Source organism: Lynx canadensis, chromosome C1 (genome assembly GCF_007474595.2).
Source record: "Lynx canadensis isolate LIC74 chromosome C1, mLynCan4.pri.v2, whole genome shotgun sequence".
Taxonomy (NCBI): Eukaryota; Metazoa; Chordata; class Mammalia; order Carnivora; family Felidae; genus Lynx; species Lynx canadensis.
The window spans coordinates 154,550,019-154,571,877 of record NC_044310.1 but is presented as its reverse complement, the minus strand read 5'-3'; the positions used below and the strand labels follow the sequence as shown (position 1 = coordinate 154,571,877).

At 37.6% G+C, this 21,859-nt stretch overlaps 1 protein-coding gene across 2 annotated transcripts in view; it reads left to right on the top strand.

Moving 5' to 3' along the window:
• Nucleotides 1-18,360, top strand: part of TTC21B (tetratricopeptide repeat domain 21B) — an 82,942-nt gene extending 64,582 nt beyond the window's left edge. For both annotated transcript variants that reach the window (XM_030325033.2, XM_030325034.1), the window contains 6 exons: nucleotides 284-445; nucleotides 2,317-2,512; nucleotides 6,530-6,754; nucleotides 12,273-12,393; nucleotides 16,342-16,409; nucleotides 17,829-18,360. In XM_030325033.2, coding sequence (XP_030180893.1) covers nucleotides 284-445; nucleotides 2,317-2,512; nucleotides 6,530-6,754; nucleotides 12,273-12,393; nucleotides 16,342-16,409; nucleotides 17,829-17,906 — 850 coding nt within the window. In that variant the 3' untranslated portion in view covers nucleotides 17,907-18,360. The remainder of the gene's footprint in view (nucleotides 1-283; nucleotides 446-2,316; nucleotides 2,513-6,529; nucleotides 6,755-12,272; nucleotides 12,394-16,341; nucleotides 16,410-17,828) is intronic.
• The last annotated feature ends 3,499 nt before the right edge of the window (nucleotides 18,361-21,859 follow it).

Here is a 21,859-nt window from a genome sequence, read left to right as displayed (position 1 = left end):
GGATCCAGCCCCAAGTCGGACTCTGGGCTGAGCACGGAGCCTGCTTAGGATTCATTCTCTCTCTCTCTCTCTCCCCCTTCCCCCACCCTCCCTGCATCTCTCCCTCCCTCCTTCCCTTCTTCTGCCTCTCTCCCCCATTTGTGCTGTCTCCTCTCTCAAATTAAAAACTTAAAAAAAACATGTTAATAATTTTAACCAAATCTTTACCAAAGATATTATAAATGACTTAAAGTTTGTAGTCGACAATTGAAATAAGTGATTTTTTTTTTTAATATCTAACAAGGTATACTGGAGAACCAAATGATGCCCTTCGACACTTTAATAAAGCTCGGAAAGACAGTGACTGGGGCCAAAATGCCCTTTATAATATGATAGAAATCTGTCTGAATCCAGATAATGAAACTGTTGGAGGTGAAGTATTTGAAAATCTGGATGGAGACCTAGGGTGAGTTATCATTTGACAAATTATCCCTTTTCTGGAAACACTTACTAGGGATAACAAGCAAGGATACCTTCTAAAAGAGGGCTAAACTCTAGGAGAGCACTAATGAAAAGGCAGGTGAAAAAAAATCATAGCTAGAATAGCCATTCTCTGAAACAAGCATGAAATGCTTTTAAGAGGCTTCCTAAATCAGAATAAGCATGCTACAAAGACGTTTCCCTAATTACTTGTTGAAACAGCATAAATTGTAGAATTTGATTACTTTAGCAAAAGCTGTCCACACAGTAACAGTAACTCCTTAGCATATGGTAGTTCTCTGCCATACCCTGTGCTATACTATATACTTTATGTGCATTGTCTTATTTACTCCCTGCAACAGTGTTGTGAACTAAGCTCAGAGTTAACCTATCTAATGTGATAGTAAATGGTGGGGGCAAGATGTGGACTGAGTTCTACGTGACCTCAAAGTTCCTGCTAATAGCCACCGTGGTGCACTGCTGATAAATAGTGCTATTGCTATCAACCTGTGTTAGTTGCTTGTTCTCAGAAATGGGCAAGGCATTGTAGAGGATATATAAGGATGTAAATGCGTAAGGTACATAAGGTAGTTTCTGCCTTCAGGAGCATGTAATTTACTTAGGAGGCAAGACAATATCTGAAACCATTGGATCTTTGACAAAACAGAAATGGGTGAAATGGATAGTAAGTGTTACAAGAATTCATACAAATCCTAGCAGTGCAAAGCAGTCAGAGGAAGATGCACAGGGGTGTGAGAGAAAATGAGAACAGACTGCTGAGAGGTTTTAATGACAGATTTGAAGGCTTGGGTTATAGAGACCATTAAAAGTTTTAGAGCAAAGGAGAGGCATGTTTCTGTTTGTTTATAAAGGTTTAGGTAACAGACTGTTATGCAACTATAGGCTGTCCTCATGGAAATATTTAGCAAATAGTTGAAAATATAAAACTAGAACTCAGAAGGGAGGTCCCAGCTGGAGATACAGGTGTGGGGGATGTGTGATCAGAGTAGACAGTTGGAAATCAATGAATGGCCTCTTTGCAAATAGAATGCAGTAACATAAGTTTGAAAACTAAACTTCGGGCTAACGTTTAAGGGGATTGGAGGAGGAAGGGAAGTCAGAAAAGGACAGTCAGCATGGTAGCAAGAGACCCAAAACTATAATGTTACAGAAGGCAAAGGAGGGAGACTTTGAAGAAGGTATTCAACAATGTGAAATGTTTTAGAGAAGGTAAAGCCTGAAGCCTGAGGTAAAAAAACCAATGGTTTAGTGAATGGGCTTTGAGAATTTAATTTCCTTTTATTAATTGATTTATATATTTTTTTAAAAATAAGAAAATTGATGTCACATATCCACATTGTTTTTACACTTGACATTTACAGCCTTTGACAGATACATAGTTTCTTTTCTGAGAGACCGATAGGTAAAAATATTGCAGTACTTGGCACATAGTAGGTGCTTCAGCAAAGTTAGTTACTTTTTACTCCCTCCTTTCTTTCCTTTCATTTTCTGAGTATATGTACCACTTGATAATTGTATGATTCTACTTCTCCTGAATTCTAGTTTTATATTAGTGGAAATGAACACACTCACCACATACAGATATTGTCCAATTTTTGTCTTCAGTCTAAAGTGAATAAATGTTTAATGGTGTTTCATTAAAGCTGTATTAATTGTTTAAATCTAATGCATTGTAACCGTGGTTCACCTTGTATTAGAAGAGAATGAGTGACATTCCACAAAAGGGTTACATTAAATAAGTGACAGCAAAGAAGCCAGTGTACCCTAGGGCTCATTCCAAAATCAGTGAATTTTACTTCATGAGTAACAGACAGATTTATTTTTAATTGTATATAGGAATTCAACTGAGAAGCAAGAGTCTGTGCAATTAGCAGTGAGAACAGCAGAAAAACTCCTTAAAGAACTAAAACCTCAGACCATTCAGGGTCATGTACAGCTTCGCATAATGGAAAACTATTGCCTAGTCGCTACCAAACAGAAGTCTAATGTTGAACAAGCATTGAATACCTTCACCGAAATAGCAACATCTGAGGTTAGATTTTCTTTTTCAGCTTTATATGATTTTTCCTTGGTGGTATAGAAATAGTTGTTTACTTTCTGAAGATTGACTTAATTACAAGTACAAATTGCCTCTGTAGTTCGGCATAATTCTACGTAATATATATATATACCTCTGTTTCCAGAAGAAACAGTTTTGTTACTATTTTGATATGTTGTTTATATTTATTTATTTATTTATATTTGTATTTATTTGTATTTCTTTATATATGTATTTATATTTATTTCTATTAGAATGGTAAATTCTAAGAAAAGGAAATTCTTCTTCAAAAGGGCATAAATTAACTCAAAGGAATGGCTTTATCTTCTGGAAAGTTTCTGTGTTGTTTCACTTAACTTGCTAAGTGAAAATAAATACCTGTCTGCCTTGATAGTTCACCTTTTCACTTATGCAAACTTGAAATGTTTCCAAATCTAAGGCTAAATGAGGTCAGTACTGACCGCTTATAATTCAGTCGTGAGAATAATGGTGTTGTTTCCCCCTGCAAAAATAATAGTAACAACAATAATAATAATTAGATCAGAGATTTTCTTCTCTTTTCACCTCAGATCCACCTTCTCACTCTGGGTGCTTGGTTTTGCCTTCTCTCACACAGTGCTGTATTTCTTCAATTGCTTGATACTAAGGAAGGAATTCTAGGGACCCCACTCATCAGCAGTGGGTGATAGCTAGTTCTAAGCATACTCATTGGATTTCATGTTCTTCCATTCAACAGTGTTGTAGGCCACCAAAAATTCATAATTTATGTCTCTCAGAGGACATACAGAACTTTGCTGTGTTTTCTTGCGGTTCAGAGATCACAGTGGTAGCAGTAAGCCACCAAAACCCTCCTGCAGTGGCCTCTTCCTCTTGCCTCCCATGACCGAGGAGAGCTTTGGGGAACCTATAGCTCCTGTTGCCATTTGTGCACAAGCATCCTAGATGGCACTTTATCACCCCTGTAAGCCACCCTTGGAACTTAACAGCAAGGTAGTATCAGCAGCAGTGACATTCTAGAGCAGCACCCTTCTGCTCACCATGACGTGACCACTCTCAGGGGTGGGCCGTGTGGCAGCAGATGGACGACAGCGGCTGATGAATGGAGAGCAGAAGTAGGGGAGAGAGTTTAAGTCATGAGGTTTGAGAGAACACCAAAATCAGTGAGTGACATCACGGCTGTTTCTTAGCAGTACTGTGCCAGTTTTTTGTGTTGGTGAGACTGCATTGTTTTTACCATTCATATATGTGTGATTACTAATATACTACCCTCAAATCTGTTCACTGACCATTCCAGCCTAAGACTGATGCATGAACTGAAGTTTCAGCAGTGAGTTTTATCTGGCATTTTTTTCTTTTAACTCATAAGCTGTATGTATTAATAAAATGAATATTCACTAAGCAGCCAGTGGGTGCTAGGCAAAATGGGAATCACAAAAGTGTATAGTCTCTTTTATCGAGTTTATCATAATCTAGGGATGATAAGGCAAAGCATACTGCCTGTGTACAAACCAAAATCTATTACATTCTGTCCTAGAGTTACAGGTAAAAGTGGTGTAGGAAACAGTATAAGGAAAGTGAGGAGGCCCTTTTGTGGAGAGGTGTGATTTAAGAAGAACCATGATAAATTGCATTTTCACAGGCAGAGACAGATGATACATACATTCTAGGGGAAGGGGAAAGTACGAACAAAGGCAAGGAGGCAGACAAGCATGGGGTATATTTATGACACTCTGTAGCATTCAGATTGATTGAAAAAGAGGTATGTAACAGGAAGTCACCTGAGGAAAAGGTAGAAGACACATTAAACCCAAGCAAACTGTTTCCACCTGCTTTCATCCTGTCGTCTTGAAGCATAAGGGTGCATTGGTTACAACATGGCTATATTGTCTTCTGTGATCTAAAGTTGCTGCAGCTCAGAGTGACTGAGAAAGACATTGACAAGCCAGCTGAACACCTTAGGATGTCTGCACAAGAAAAGACATATGGGTCTAATGCAGGGGTTGTAACTCAGGTTTGCACTTTTAGAAACCATTCTTGAGTTCATTCAGGAGTGATCAAGCGGTGAGAAGTTGATTAATTCCAATCAAACTCAAGGTGTGTGATTCAGAGAGATTATTTTTAAATGTATAGTGTGGGATATTTTTAGCATGTGACTGGATCTGGACGTTTTTTAATTTTTTTTTATTTTGAAAGAGAGATAGAGCATGAGCAGGGGAGGGGCAGAGATAGAGGGAGACACAGAATGCAAAGCAGGCTACAGGCTCTGAGGGTCAGCACAGAGCCCGATGCAGGGCTCAAACTCACAAACTGAGATCATGACCTGAGCTGAAATTGGATGTTTAACCGACTGAGCCACCCAGGCACCCCTAGATCTGGACATTTTTATAGAACCTTTCTTGTCTTGGGCTGTCCTAGGACCAGGCTGACAAATTCAGAGCAGACCTCTATTTTCTTTCCTTTCTACAGAAGGGGGGAGGGGCTCAATAATTGATAATATGCCCCTTATGTCTCCAAAATCTACCACCAATTGGCTGAATTTGGCACTCAAACCTTTTTGCCATCCCTTAATTACAACAGCAAATTACATATTGGAAGTTTGTTGCTAGGCATAGAATTACAACCAAAGAAATTTTATCTTCCAAAAAATTTTCATCAAGCTCTAAGGAACTGTCCTTCTCTATTCCAGGGTTCTTTCTTTTTTTTTTTTTTAATTTTTTTTAATGTTTTATTTATTTTTGACAGAGAGACAGACAGAGCATGAGCAGGGGAGGGGCAGAGAGAGAGGGAGGCACAGAATCCAAAGCAGGCTCCAGGCTTCGAGCTGTCAGCACAGAGCCCAACGCAGGGCTCGAACTCACAGACCGCGAGATCATGACCTAAGCCGAAGTTGGACGCTCAACCGACTGAGCCACCCAGGCACCCCATATTCCAGGGTTATTTCTGACTTCCAACCATGATCAGGGTTGGACATTGAACATGCCCCTCTAGTCTCCTTTTGGCAGTATTCCTTATTGGTTACCCAAACTTGCTATCTTACAGTGTACTTTTATTATAGTCATGATATTGTAATTTCTAAAGCACAGTCTCTCATCTTTTATTTGTATTTTAACCTGAAGGCTTCTCTTTATTAAAACATCATGATCCCACTGCTGAAATTTAAGAAGCCCCCCTAGCTTTATCAGGGATATACACATATTGCTTAGGTAGGTTGGTTTTCTGGGTAGATCACTAATGGCTTCCATTTCATACCAATTCTTTTTAGTCTGTAGGTTTCACAGAGTGACATTTTCTGACTCTGAACTCTTCTCTAAAAGAACATTGTGTTTTATAGACACTATCAAGCAGCAGACTCTAAGTCTAAAAGAGTGTTTTAAGGCATGAGTTTATTTCATATAATTTCTAAGTGATTAATCGCATGCCTTGTTTATAAGATTTCATTGGTCAAACTTAATTGGATGAAGAGGCTTTCAAATAAAACAAGAAGGAAGGGAAAACAAGCAATAAAAGTCCATATCGATAAAAAGTCAATATAGATAAGTCAGTAGAAGTTCACATAGAGAAGGAATATCATTTGCAGGTAAATCATTCTCATTCTTGTTTTACAAGTGAAAGAACTAAGGAATCTGAATGCAGAATCTGAAACGCAAATGTTTAATGAGTATCATACTGAAATAGAATTTTGTTTTTTCCTGTTTCTGTATAAAACCATTAAAACTAATTAGTCCCCAAAAGATCAAGTTGCCTTAATGGTCTGAATCATGGGGTTCTGGCATCTGTGTATTTATTGAATTATTTTGACCGCATGGTGCCTGACCAGGTTTCTCCATGATAGCTTGAGTTTACTCGATGTATTAAATAATGACTATGTCACAGTTATATCTGTGGAGCCAGTTACAGAATTCACAGGCCAGTTCTCACATTGTGTTGCACTTGCTACTTTCCCTGTTTCCTTTTAAACATACAACATGTATATTTGTGTATATGGGCATCTGAAGTTTTGCTTTCTTACAGAGGGATCATATTCCAGCACTTTTGGGAATGGCAACAGCTTATATGATCTTGAAACAGACTCCAAGGGCCAGAAACCAGCTAAAGCGGATTGCGAAAATGAACTGGAATCCTATTGATGCTGAGGACTTTGAGAAGAGTTGGCTGCTGCTTGCTGATATTTATATTCAATCAGCAAAATACGACATGGCAGAAGAGCTATTAAAACGGTGCCTGCGTCATAATAGGGTAGGTGATTGAAGAATAAAACATCATTGTTAACCTTTCACTTACAAGCTTCCCGTAATAGGTTATTATAGAATGTTGGTCCATTTCTAAGGATTCTTGTGTATTTTTTGAAAATTAAATGTTTATTCTTAACACAATCAGGAAATAAACAGTCATGAGAAGAAAGAAGCCATTTGCTTTTGAAAATAAAGAAAAATAGAGATTTATGCAGTTTCAGGGTTCAGCTGTGGTTTACGCCCCACTTACAGAAAGTGTTTATGGAATGTCAAGCATTTGTGATTATCCAGCTCATCCCAGAACTAATGAAAATTGCAGAAGAACGTTAATTGCGGACGTCTGTCCCTCCTATTAAGAAATACTCTAGATAAATTTACTGCAGCTGCATGTTGTTTTCACATTATTAAAATCCACTATGCATAATATATTTTGTGGGGAAAAGTCTTTCCAGCATTTAATTTGCTTATTAAAAAGTTCTTACCTTTAGGTATAAAGCTGAAAATCTTTAAGTCTATAGAATTCCACCATATTTCAGTAATAGCGCATTTTGGTTTTTAGGCACACAAAAAAGAATGTCTTATAACATTTTTAAAGAATTTGTTACTATTTGTTGAGAAATAATTGCAATCAACTTAGAAACTTAAGGATATTTATCTTTACAGATTCATGTCAATTACCTCAAAATCGTAATCATAGTAAATCTGTCTTATTCTCTTTGAGCAAATTAAGTTATAAAACAGATCATCTAATGCTATTAAGTTACTTTAATAACTTTAAAAACCCAAAATATCAAGCCATTTATCAATTTATAGTCTGTACATCTAATTTGAAGTTAAGTTGGACTTGAAAAACAGGTAATACTAATTAATAGGTTTTGAAAAATCTGCCTCCAGACCCCTCAGGCAAAGGAAATAAGACAAAAATAAACTACTGGGACTACACCAAAATAAAAAGCTTATACACAGAGAAGGAAACCATCAACAAAGCAAAAGGGCAGAAGTGGGAGAAGACATTTGCAATGATATATTTGATAAGAGGTTAATATCCAAAGTATATAGGGGTGCCTGGGTGGCTTAGTCAGTTAAGCCTCTGACTTCGGCTCAGGTCATGATCTCACAGTTCGTTGGTTGGAACCTAGCATTGGGTCTGTGCTGACAGCTTGGAGTCTGGAGCCTTCTTCGGGTTCTGTATCTCCCTCTCTCTCTGCCCCTCCCCAACTAGCATGTACGCTCTCTCTCTATCTTTCTCTCAAAAATAAATAAACATTAAAAATTTTTGAAAAAAATTGAAAAAATATCCAAAGTATATGAAAAATTTGTAGAATTCAATACCAAAAACAAACAAAAATCCAATTTAAAAATGGGCAGAGGACCTGAATAGACATTTTTCCAAAGAAGATGTACAAATGGCCAATAGACATGAAAAGTTGCTCAGTATCACTAACCATCTGGGAAATGCAAATCAAACCCACAGTGAAATATCACTTTACACCTGTCACAATGACTAGGATCAAAAAGACAAAAAATAACAAGTGTTGGCAAGGATGTAGAGAAAAGGAAACTCTTGTGCACTATTGGTGGGAATGTAAATTTGTACAGCCACTATGGAAAACAGTATGGACGTTCCCCAAAAAATTAGAAATAGAAAGACTATATGATCCAAAAATTTCACTGCTCAGTATATACCCAAATGAAATGAAAACACTAATTCAAAAAGTTATATACACTCCCATGTTTAAAAAGCAGCATCATTTACAATAGCTGAGATAAGAAGCAACCCAAGTGTACATTGATAGAATGGATAAAGATGATGTGGCAGATATATTCAGTGGACTATGACTCAGCCATAAAAAGAGAATGAGTCCTTGCCATTTGTGCAACATGGATAGACCTAGAGGGTATTACGCTAAGTGAAATAAGTCAGAGAAAGATAACTACCGTATGATTTCACTTATATGTGGAATCTAAACAAACAAAAGGCAGAAACAGACTCAAAGAACAAACTAATAGCTGCCAGAGGGTGGGTCGTAGGGGTATGGGCAAAGTGGGTTAAGAGAAATGGGAGATACAGACTTCCAATTATGGAGTGAAAAAGTCATGGGGATGAGAGGTATAGCATGGAGTGGGTGGTCCCTGGGAGACTAAGTGTCCAGCTCTTGATTTTGGCTCAGGTCATAATCTTACGGTTCATGAGTTTGAGCCCCCGGTTGGGCTCTATGCTGACAGGGCACAGTCTGCTTAGGATTCTCTCTTTCTGTCTCTCTCTGCGCCTCCCCCCCTCAAAATAAATAAATAAACATTTAAAAAAAGAAAAGAGGTACAGCATAGGGAATATAGTCAGTGATATTGTAATAACGTTGTATGGTGACACATGGGAACTATGCTTGTAGTGAGCATGGAATAAAGTATAGACTTGGTAAATCACTATGTTGTACACCCAAAACTAATGCAACATTGTGTGTCAATTATACTTCAATTAAAAAGAAAAAGAAAAATGTAAACAGCCAAATGGCTGACCCTTACACGCCTCGTCTAGGATTAAGTGAGATTACATGGAAATTAAGGTTTCAGTGCAGATAGAATTTCAGTTTCCTGGAACACTGACAGCAATATATTGCATGGCTGAACACAATGGCTACTTTAGAGGCGCCATTTGGCTGATTAGGCATGTCAATATTGGAAGCATGAGATTCAGGAACTAGAGCTTAGGAACCTTGAATTGTATAATTAAAAGATGGAGATCATCCAGATCTGGGACAGAAATGTACAGGATGACACTAGACCATCTTGTCATACCAGATGGCAAGGAAGCTATCGAAGATGATTAGAGTCATGTCAAGGACTCAGGAGCCAACTTGAAGACACTCACAGTAGCCAGAGTTGGAACACATTAACTCTCAGTAAGAATAGTAACTGCAGTGGATTGAAACACACCAAAAAAGTTTAAATCCATGGGTTTACAAAGATCCAAAAAAGAAAAAAAAATGAAAAACCTAATTAGTCACCATTGGCATATACTGATGAACTATTAGTTCTGAAGCTGGGAAATAAAGGGAAGGCATTAAGCACTTAGCCTACCTTTTCTGTATGAACTACACTACTGGGAAACAATATAGTATAAAAGACATCTCTTATTATAGATGTTTTCCAGATAATAAATGAAGAGTGATAGACTATCATCATTTTCCAGCCCTGATAAATTGATGAACGGGTATAACATCATAAAAAGAGAATCTGACGTTATGTGCCTCCTCAGGGAAGATCACGCCATCTATGACACAGCTGAACTGGGGTGAGGCGAGTGAAACCCTCACTTGGGGTCCAAAATTTCCAAGGGCACTTTACGTCTCAGTAATGATCTTAGGCAGCTGGTGCTACTATAACAAAGTGCTATAGACCAGGTGGCATATAAACGGTAGAAGTTGATTTGTCACAGTTCTGGAGGCTGGATGTCTGGAGTAAGGGTGCCAGCATGGCTGGGTTCTGGTAAGGGCACCTTTCTGGGTTACAGACCACTGACTTTTTGTTGTGACCTCACATGGTGGGAGGAGAGGATAAGAGAACTGTCTGGGGTCTCTTTTATACGGACACCAATCCCACTCATGAGAGCTCCACCCTCATGACCTAATTAGCTCTGAAAGATCCCATCTCCTAGTAGCATCACACTGGAGGTTAGGCTTTCCATGTACGGATTTGGGGGGAATAGAAACAGTCCATTGTAGATAAATTATCATTTAATCAAGATACCTATTATAAATTATAATAAAATATTATTACAATAAATAATGCAGGGGCACCTGGGTGGCTCAGCCGGTTGAGCATCTGACTTCGGCTCGGGTCATGATCTCACAGTTTGTGAGTTCAGGCCCCACATCGGGCTCTGTGCTGACAGCTCAGAGCCTGGAGCCTGCTTCGGATTCTGTGTCTCCCTTTCTGTCTGCCCCTCCCCTGTTCACATTCTGTCTGTCTCACTCTCAAAATAAATACATAAACATTGGGGAAAAAATTTTTAATGAATAATTTAATGCAGTATTTTTTAACCAAAATGCCAAAATGTTAAATAGCATCTGACAGTGCTGTGCTGAGTGGTATTGAAGCCTGAAACAAAAGGGGAAAATTTATGCCTCCATATCCATCTTTTTACATATTTTTCCTTTTTAAAATGTTTACTTATTTATTTTGAGAAAGAAAGTACGAGCAGGGAGGAGCAGAGAGAGGGAGAGAGAGAATCCCAGGCAGGCTTCACACTTCCACACAGAGCCCCACACAGGGCTCAAACTCATGAACCATGAGATCGTGACCTGAGCCAAAATCAAGAGTCAGACGCTTAACTGACTGTACCACTCGTGTGCCCCTATATATTTTTCAGTGGGTAATGATTTTAATGAAAATGTTAATATATTTATTCCCATTAAAGTCAGGAAAATAAAATTATAGTAAATTTAGTTTGGGTATAAAGAAAATATTTAAATTTTAAATGTTGTGAGTTTTAATATCTCAACTTGTCAATTTGATTTGTAAAATGTTAACATCTGGGGGGGAAATTATCAATTAAATCACAAAAACATGTATACAGAGTTGTGCATTTTTCCTTTTGCCTCAGGCTCCAATGTGGCTCACCAGGGCACTGACCTAGAAGTACTTTTACCTCTGTCCTCAAAGATTGAAATCAAATTCAAACCTCTAGATCTAATTACAATTTCCAGGAAATATTGGTGATATAGGAATATATTACATAAGCACTGCAAGGATGCATTCAACTAAATCTGGGCTGTGAGGAACTCTAGGATAAAAATTCTTTTTTGCTACATTTAATTGCAAAAAAAGAGACACAGAGAGAGATGGAGAGGAAACCTCTAGATCAAAAGAAAGTTGAGAGACATTTCCACCAGTTACAATGTGTGGGCCTTGTTTGGATCATCTTCCTAACAAACTAAAAACAAGACAAAACAAAATGATATTGAGACCATTTGAAATTTGAATAATGAATGGATATTTGGTAATATCAATGAGTTGTTACGTTTAGGTATGATAAATTGTGGTTATGTTTAAAGAAAGTCCTTGTATTTAAAGAGGCATACTAAAGTAAACTATTTATGAATGAGATGATACAATATCTGAGGATTTTTTTTTCTTTCATAATACAGAAGGACAAGTGTGGGGGGTAGAGGTTAAAACAGTATTAGTCCTGATTTAATTGTTGAAGATAGAGGTTCATGGGGTTCATTACACTGTTAATTTTAACTTAAAACTATTTGTAATAAAAACTGTGTATATGTGTAAAATACACAGTCCATTGCCTAGCATGTAAAACTCTGGACTCTGGGGGGAATAGGAGTGGGACTTGATCAGAATCTTTCATTAAGTCCCATAGATGACTTAATTACATAGCCAAGGTTGAAAAACATTGTTTTATATGCCAATTAAATGAGTTAATATGGTCAACCTCTAGAGTCATAAGCACCCCCATAAAATCAAGTGATATCTGTTGATAACATCTTCCATTTTTTTTTTTTTTTCAGTCTTGCTGCAAAGCTTATGAATACATGGGATACATTATGGAAAAAGAGCAAGCATATACAGACGCTGCCTTAAACTATGAGATGGCATGGAAACATGGCAATCAGACAAATCCAACAGTAGGTGAGTTTAACAAATTAGATACTAGGTTTTTCTGGAAACTTGGGTTTTATTTGTAAATCTCCATTTAAATGCATTTAATATTTTTTAAGAACAAAATGAACAGTCAGCTTCCTAAATAAAAAGCCAACTTCCTTTATCAGTCCTTCTGAAAAATAAATTTTATGTTCATAATTATTAGCTTAATAGTTACTAAGTATAATGTCCTGAGATTCAGACGGGTCCTCAGTTACATCTTTTTTTTTTTTTTTTTTTAATTTTTTTTTAATGTTTATTTTTGAGAGAGGGAGAGACAAAGCATGAAAAGGGGAGGGGCAGAAAGAGAGAGAGACACAGACTCTGAAGCAGGCTCCAGGCTTCTAGCTGTCAGCACAGAACTCGACACAGGGCTCAAACCCACGAACCACAAGATTGTGACCTGAGCCAAAGTCAGACGTTTAACCAGCTGAGCCACCCAGGCGCCCCTGCATCTAATCTAACTCTGCCCCTTTCTCTCCCTTTAACCCTCTGCTATTTCTAAAGTGATAATGCTGTGGGAAAAAGTATTCCAATGTCACATCAGTTAGGAAAACATTTCATTAAATCAAGATCAAATTCAGTGGCAAGGGATGTGGGAGAAGCAGAGAGAGAGAATCTTAAGCAGGCTCCATGCCCTGCATGGAGCCCAATGTGGGGCTCAATCCCACGACTGTAGGATCATAACCTGAGCTGAATTCAAGAGTCAGATGCGTAACCAACTGAGACACCCGGACGCCCCTGCAGGTCTCTTTACTGCAGAACTTCTTGTGCCTTTAAACACTAATGTACATTGTGATGGATATCACAGAGGGACGTGTTTCCCACAATAATATGACCCTGGAACATTTTTTTTTTATTTTTACTGAGCATCCAGAAACATCAATTTGTTCCAGTGATAGACTCAAGGAATGCAGTCTCCAACATCCCTACCAGATGGACAGCATCTAGAATATACTCAGTGACTAGCCTCCCTCCACATTGCGAGGAGCTCATACCTGTGCTCTTCCCTTTCTTTGTACTGAGCTGAAATATGCTGCATTGAAACTGGTCAGGTCTCTTCTCTGGAGCAGCCCACAGAGTCTCTTCCCTCTTACCGATGGTGGCATTCTAATTCAACCTCTGTCCTGTCTCTCCCAAGACATCTCTTCAAACTATCTCAATTACTTGTCCATTCTTCCTGAGACTTGCTTCCAAATCTTTCAGCCTTCTTGTTCCTGTCTCCTGTAAACTCTAAAATAATGCTTCCTACTCTGTCCTTTGGAATAGTTGGTGAGGTATTAATAGTTACTTCTTTAAAAAAAGAAAAAAAAAATGAAGAGAATTGAGTATGAGGAGATTAGATTTCATGGCCAGATAACTTTGGAAAAGGCTCTTTTGTTTGTCCATGTCCCTCCCAAAATGTTGTACCAGAAATTAACAAGTTCTTAAGTATAATTTAAGAATCTAATTATATGCGTAATCAAGCTATTTTTTTATTAAGCATTTTAGCCGTTGTTAACTTAGCCTTAAGGTGGCATCAGTCTTTTGAGCAGCTATGTCATGGTATGGACTCAGATTTAATTTGCAATCAGATAGGTCGTCTTTACATTAACTGCTGTCAGTTCAGGACTTCCCCCACCTTGTATTTTTCTTGAGTTTGTTATTTTACCAGACTGGTATACGGCACAGGAACTAATACCATACCATTTGTTGATAGTATTTTTCCTTCTTAAGATCATGTATCCTACACAATAAAGTCAGCTTGTAAAATAAAAATTCCTTAAATATATTTTATTCCACAGAAGGAATACATTTACAAGTTAAATTATTTAAACATTCTGTTCTTTGGAAGACGTCAGCAAATATTCCAACTCATTCATTCTTTCATTGTGTCATCTATGTATTTTATAGATGATTTTGTCAATTTCCCTGACTTCTCATTAGTGAGTTTTCTCTGAGGCTCCCAGTTCATTCTTTAGTTTCTTCCTTCAGATTGTCATTGTATCCAACACCTGCAATTGCCTTTCACTTTTACAGTTGTCAGGAAATCCTTAAAATCACGGTCATGTTCTTTCCAAAGGATTGAGGCTTGAGTACTGTCACTATGAAAGGCACCAGGAACTGAGATCCAAAAAGAAAACACACTTCTGTTTCCCCCTTTACATCCATTCTCTGGTTATATGACACTCACTAGACTGTGTACATTGTTCATGTTCCTCCTCCCCCGCCTCCCCTGCCATGCTACCTTTTTTCCCCTCATTACACAGAGTTGAATTTTTGTAAGCTTGACAGGTATAATGCAGCCTCAGTGTACATATCCTTTGACATTTCTGGCCCTTTATTTCCTCCCTAAAATATTTTGAACAAGATGATCTATCAAGTTTCTTCCAACATTAAAACTTTGTTCTTCTATTTTACTATTAGTCCTATTTATTTGTATGGTGCTCTAAAACTTTTAAAATCCTTTCACGGCAAGTATTTCCTTTGATCTTAAAAGTATACTAAGAGTTGGGGGGAGGAGGGGTTGATGAGGAAACTTGAAGTTGGCAGCTCACCTGAGGTCTCAAAGCCAGTCAGGAAGCCAGACCCCAAAACTGAAGTCCAACTTTTTTGGCTCTAGTTTTCATGTAAAGTATGTTTGACATGGCATGACATCTTAAATTGTTTTCCTTTTTAAATGTCACCAACTTTATTAGCCAATTTTACAATTCCTTTGTAATGATATCAAGTTTAACTCTCCTAAACTTACTGTTTTCATCTTTGATGGTTTTATAGGCATGTGTGTTCATGTGTGTTTTTATCAAACACTATGAATTTCAGATAAGTCCTGTTTCTTACTTTTTACTACCTTATGATTACATTAGCCAGTAATTCCTTTCAAATATTTGTTTGAAATAAAAAAAAAAATGGTACTTTTATTAGACCCCAAGAGCAGCATTTAAATTTCCCTGATTTATATTTGCAAGAGGTAAAGTGAAATATTGAAATATTGAATGTATTGATTACATATTATTTTACATCATGGTATATACATCATATCTTATTTGTCTTATCTCCTGTTTGCTAACTCTTACACAGTGTTCTTACAGAAAAGCAGGAATCATTTAAGAATGTCTTAAAACTTTGTTTTAAATTGTCAGTATTTGAAACATGACATTTTGGTATCAGTAATTGTGATAATTGTTACTAATCATTGATGTGGCATATCTGGTGACTGCTCTGTCCTCTTCTGGGCCACCCTCCCGACTGCTCTGCCCTGTCGTACTCCAAATCCATTTGTTTCCTGTGGGTCCCATGACTGCTGCTGCCTGGTCAGCTCCTTCTGCCATCTTGCTTCCTATTCCCTCGGCCTATCCCCTCATCCTTCAGATTCCAGGCATTGCCTGATACCCACCCCCTCCCCACCCAGGTTGCTTATGATAGCTCTCTTGGCCTGTACCTTTCTTTCATAGCATTTATCTCACTTTGGAAATTGGTGACATACTTACATAATTACTTAAATAATATACATTCCTTCCCTAATAAAATGTAAACCTCCTGACTGCGCCTGACATGTTAAGTGCTGAATAAACCTATGTGGTATAAATGAATAGCTGTGTTATCATTTACTGCCCTGTGATGAGTTATTACTATAATCTGAAATAAATGGGATTTTTTTAGTAAGTTACAAAAGCCACTCCTGTAGGATGGCAGTCTTCTAACCCAACAGGGTATTCACTGCAGTCCTTTTTCTAACTCCATTTTTTTTGCTACCTGTTCTCCCTTTGAGCCACTCCACCTTCCATTATCCCATCCCTTCTCTCTTTACAGTATAGTCACCAGCCTTCGTTAAGACTTCTCAAATGAGTAAGCAAACAAAGGAGGGGGCAAAAAAGGTAATGCTAGCAGTGTGCTCTATAAATAGTGCTACATCATTATGTTGTTGTTGTTGTTGTTGTTGTTTTGTCTTAACAGGATACAAATTGGCATTCAATTACTTAAAAGCAAAAAGATATGTGGATGCAATTGACGTATGTCACCAGGTAATACTTCAATATAGATTTCTTAAAATGTTTCAGATACACAATTTCCTACTTTTAGTTAATCTCAAGATGTACATGAATACATCTTACTGCAATGGTAGAGGTAGACGATGTTGTATTTGGATTAAATGGCTTCATCAAATACATCTGGGAGAGATTTCTGCTTTTCAAAGTTTAGATAATAATAAATTTACTTGAATCAAACATAGTTTTAATTGAGGCTCAAATAATAAAATGTTTGTGTCACGTTAAAGACAGAGACAAGGGGAGAAGCATGTGAACTAAAACTATTGATTCTCCAAGCCATTCTTCTGAATAGAAGTTCTTGTGAATGTGTCTAAGTCTGGTTAGTGCAGAATCCAGATTTATAAATTAGAGATAGGAGGTATTCCTGTTACTTAGAAGTCATTCAATTACATTTCTGTAATCTATCCCTAACTAAATGATCCTTTAGCAAGTGACAAATATTTAAGTTGCAGGTTTAGAATTTGCAGTTTCCTTATATGTACATTGTCCCATTGATATATAAGGCACTGCACCATTGTTCCAGATAAGGCATTATATTGTTAGGAGCTCCAAGAAAAGCAGCTCCTTCGAAAGGAATTATGTAATGTCTCCTATCCTAAATAGCTGTATCAGCATCATTATAGCAAATACTTGGCTTCAGTGATTGCTATTGATTGCTGAGCCTCTCTGTAAGGCAGTGTTTCACATTAAGGTTAAGGTTGTGCATTAATGTAAGGTTATGCATTAGAACCATTTGTGGAATTCTTTTTTAAAAACTGAGTATCTCCCCACTACTAGACTCAGTAGGCCTAAGAATTTGTATGTTTCAAAATAACTCCAAGTATATCTGATATGTGCTACTGGTCAAAATTAACTTTGTGAGGGTTTATTAATATCATATGAATAGCTAAAATATCTTAAGTTTTTATTTATTCATTTCAAGAGAGAGCATGTGCTTGAGCCGGGGGAGCAGCAGAGAGAGAAGAGAGAGAATCCTAAGCAGGCTCTGAAAGTGCAGAGCCTGATGCAGAGCTCAATCTTGGGAACCACAAGATCATGACCTGAGTCGAAATCAAGAGTCGGACACTTAACCGACTGAGCCACCCAGGCGCCCCGATTAGCTAAACTTTCTAAATATTTAAAATCATTGATACATACTTGTTTTTTGCAACTGATCCATTAAGGAAGTAATTATATTTGTTGTATTTCTCACATGTATTCTATTGTTGTCTTCTAAGTACTATTACTAGGAGTTATGTCACATTTCAAATGTCACCTTTAAGAAGTGTTGTTATATTTGTAATATTAATACAATGAAATCTCAACTGTAATGCATATTTCCAGTAAGTTTTATAGCTCTAGTTCTCAGTAATCAATTACAAGTTCTTGTGCTTTTGTTTTTTGTTTTTGCAGGTTCTTGAAGGACATCCAACTTATCCAAAAATCAGAAAGGATATACTTGATAAGGCCCGCATGTCTTTGAGACCTTGAAAACTGTTAATATTTAGTTTGTTGATGCAGCAGGAAATGGAAGGAATCAGTTCTTCTGGGACAAAATAGGTTTGAGCTAAAGCTCTATAACAGAAGCATCCTTTTCTTTCTCCAGCAGAGGCTGCTATTGTATATAAAGAGAAATGCTGTGTCACATGGATGGTTTCTAATGGAGCAGGTGACTTAAAGCTGGTTTATTTGATTGCCTGTCTTGATTAGGAATAGATTTGGTGTCTCTGTGGTAAAGATTATAACCCATTTCTATAAAGAACATTTTATTAAATACTAGGTCATTAAGTATCCTATACCTTTTCTTAGGAACATTAGTTGTTTATTTCAGGAAATATATTTAAAACACTATTGTTCTTTGTTAACATTCTTTGCTGTTTCAAAGGTTTGAAAACATTTTCTTGTTAATAATGTATGAAAAATAAAAAGTCTATTTTAATAAAGACTTTACAAATTTATGGTTTGTATTGCTCTTGGAACTCAAGAGACATGGTAAGTTTTGCAAAATCAGGGTAAGCTCCCTGTACAATTCACGATGTTTAGTGAGTAGTAGCACAGAATATGTGACTTGCCTAGAAGAATCTTTTTAGAAAAATACAAAGAATGTGAGTTTCCCTTCCCTTCGTTGAACTCCTTCTTTCTGCTTTTGATGCTAATGTGATCTTAAGAAATAATCTATACCTGAAATCCATTTACATAGGTAAGCTCTTACAGCAATAATTAACCTTAGCCCAAAGACTCGGTCTTTTGAGATGACTTCAGACACTGTAACATCTGGCAGAGAAGGGTGACAATATTTCTGGTCGACAGGGACTCACCAAGCACACCCTGTGAAAGCAACTGCTTACCTTACCGTGCCTAACACCCTGTGGCCCAGCAGTTCTCAGTCTTTTAGGTTAAGTTTAACCTAATCTTAATAAACTCAGTTTTTAGCATTATTTCTGATTTGTTGTCTACCTCTTTCTCACTTGTCTTTAAAAATATCATGGTCTTCTATGTCATTTGCATTTTCAATAAATAGAGTATTTTTTAGTCACTGCTGCTTTTAAATGTCCTATGTTTATTTCTTTTTATATCTCTTTTTGATCACTTCTGCAATTTTCCAGAGTCCTTTTAATTCCAATTATATGTTATAAAATTCTAATCATTCTTCTTTTTTTTTTTTTGAGAGAGAGAGAGAGAGCGCATGAGCATTGGAGGGCCAGAGAGAGGGAGAGAGAAAGAGAATCCCAAGCAGGCTCCACACCATCAGCACAGAGCCTGACATGGGGCTCAAACCCATGAACCACAAGATAACCACCTGAGCTGAGGTCAAGAGTTGGACGCTTAACCAACTGAGCCACCCAGGCATCCCTAATCATACTTCTTTTTCACCTACTTTATTGTGTTTCATGAAACTATTTAATAATAAGAGCATTTATGAAGCATTTCGTATCTCTTGAAACACTTTCACGTGTCTTAGTACAGTTAATATCACCCCACAACCCTAGGACATAGGCTTCATTATCCCTGTTTACAACTCTGGAACTGTGGCAGATTATATCTTTCTTTGTATTTCAGCCTGAACGGATACTGTTAAGGACATTATAGAACAGAATACCTTTAGGAGTTCTAGTGAATTTGCATCATGGGATGCTAGAGTCCTGGAAATTGGATAGAGACAGCAGAACATCTCTTCTCCCAGCAAGACATTTCCAAATCAGTCTTCCTTTCTGTAAAATCAGGAGTTTGTTTTTGTTTCCTCAGCAGCCACTGAATATTTTGCACCTGCCATTTGCTAGGTACTATTCTAGGAACTTTACTTACATTATGTCTTTTAATTTTCATTCAACTCTCCAGAGGAAAAATACTCATTTTTCAGGCAAGGAAGATGGAGGTGCAGGTAAATGATTTGCGCAAAAGGTCACAGACAAAGCATCAGAATCTGGATTCCATACTGACCCAGACAGCTTCGAAGTTCATACCCTATTTGCCATAGTGAGACATCTTATAGAGCTAGAGAGATTGTGTCTGTAAGAGCAAATTATCTTGTCTACATCTGGCTAGCAGACGAAACTAGATGTTCTGTCACAGAGATAGTCAAGTAATGAGGAACAAGATGAACTGAGTGGAATGCACAGTTCTTACAAACGTGGGAACTACCAAAGAGAAGTCTAATTGAGGAGCAGTGTGGTGTAGCAGTTAAGAACATGGATTTGAAGTCAGACCAGCCTAGGTTTACATTTGGCTCTACCCCTGACTAGATGTTTTGTCTTTCTCAAGTTACGTGGGCTCTCTGAGGCTTAAGTTTCCCATCCATAAAGAAGCATATAAGAATAAATCTGTCTCAGGTTGTTGTAAGATTTAATGAGAGAACATATATAAAACCTATAATGAATCTGACTCACTTAGGCTCTTAATAAATAGTGGCTGTACTTATTATAAGTGGAACAGGGCCAAGTAGTAATTGCAACTGAGAAAAACCTTCACCGAAGAGAAAAATGCAGTCCAAGGTATGATAAAGAGGACAAGTAAGCTCCCCAAGACAGCTCAATCAGACAGGATTCAGGGTTCTCATTCACGTTCTCCCTCCTCCCCACCCTATCTCTTCTTTTTTCCCTCTGTCCCTCTCCCCTCCCCCCAGGAACACTGTGCTGTATTCTCTACATGCATAATCTCATTTCATCCAGCTCTGTTTTTGCCCTCACCTCCTGTACCCAGGATTCTCTCTCTATTCCCTACTCCTCTACCTTACCCTGCTTCCTGTCTCCAAGCTTCCTGCTCTAGGCTTATTCTTTCTTTCTTTCAGGTATCCATTTCCTTTTCTTCCTCAGAGGCCATGTCCACGGCCAGGCCCATGATCTAAAGTAGCCGTCCTGTCATACTCTACCATATCATCCTTTTTAAACTCCACTTAGCACTTAACCAATCTCTGAGGTTTTCTTGTTCACTATGGCATGGTTTCTGCCCACGGCTTATGTGCCGTACCCAGGATCACACATCCAGGAAAGCGGGAGCTCAGACTGCTCTGAACTGCTGCTTGAAGGAATCAAGTTAGATGAGGGTTTGGGGGCTGCACTCAGGACAGAGGAGAGGAGCACAGCATGGAAGAATTTTCTGTCAACCTAGGATCAGAATACCATCCCGTCAAAGTTTAATGCACTTTGAGCTTAAATCAGCTAGTATGACGAACTGGGTCCCAAGAAGAAATCGCTTTATTTCCAAAAGTCAAGAACCTAGAGCCATTCTGGAAGGGCTTTATGCACCCACAGCTGAGGAAGCTAGGTTGAACTTTGCATTAGGGTACGAGTAGCTAACAATCATGGAAACCAAACGACCAGTTAAGACTGACAGAAACGATTTGAGTTTGGGACTAGAGACGACAAGTGCCTTATAACAGGATCCTATAGCAGCACTAGTGCTGATAAAGTAACAAATGCCTTGTTTGAAATGAAAGATTGGCAAAGGTGCAAAGAAACCCACATTCACACTCTGCTGGCAGAACGCAGTGCTGCCTTACTCAAGCGCGTTTTGGCAACGTGGATTAAGAGTTTGTCCTTTGACTAATCCCACTTGGAGAAAATTTATCAGAAATATTCAGAAATTTCGGTTAAAAAAATGTGATAGCAAACAGCTTGAGTTTTTTTTTTTTTTATTGTTACCAAAAACACTCAACATAAATGAAGTGGTCAAATACATGAAAAGTGTACCCAATAATGGAGTACTACTATGTAGTCATCAAAAACTATTTTCAAAGATGTTTTTATGTGTTTTTTGAAACTTTTTTTAGATTTTTAACTACTAAATTCTCACAAAATAGTAAAAAAGAAGAAACATAACTTCATATATTAACTTGCAAAAAAATAGATGCATAGATATAAATACAAAACTAGATGAAGTTAACCCAATTTATAGCTAGTTATATCTGAGTGCTGAAATAATCAGCAATTTATTTCTTTGCTATT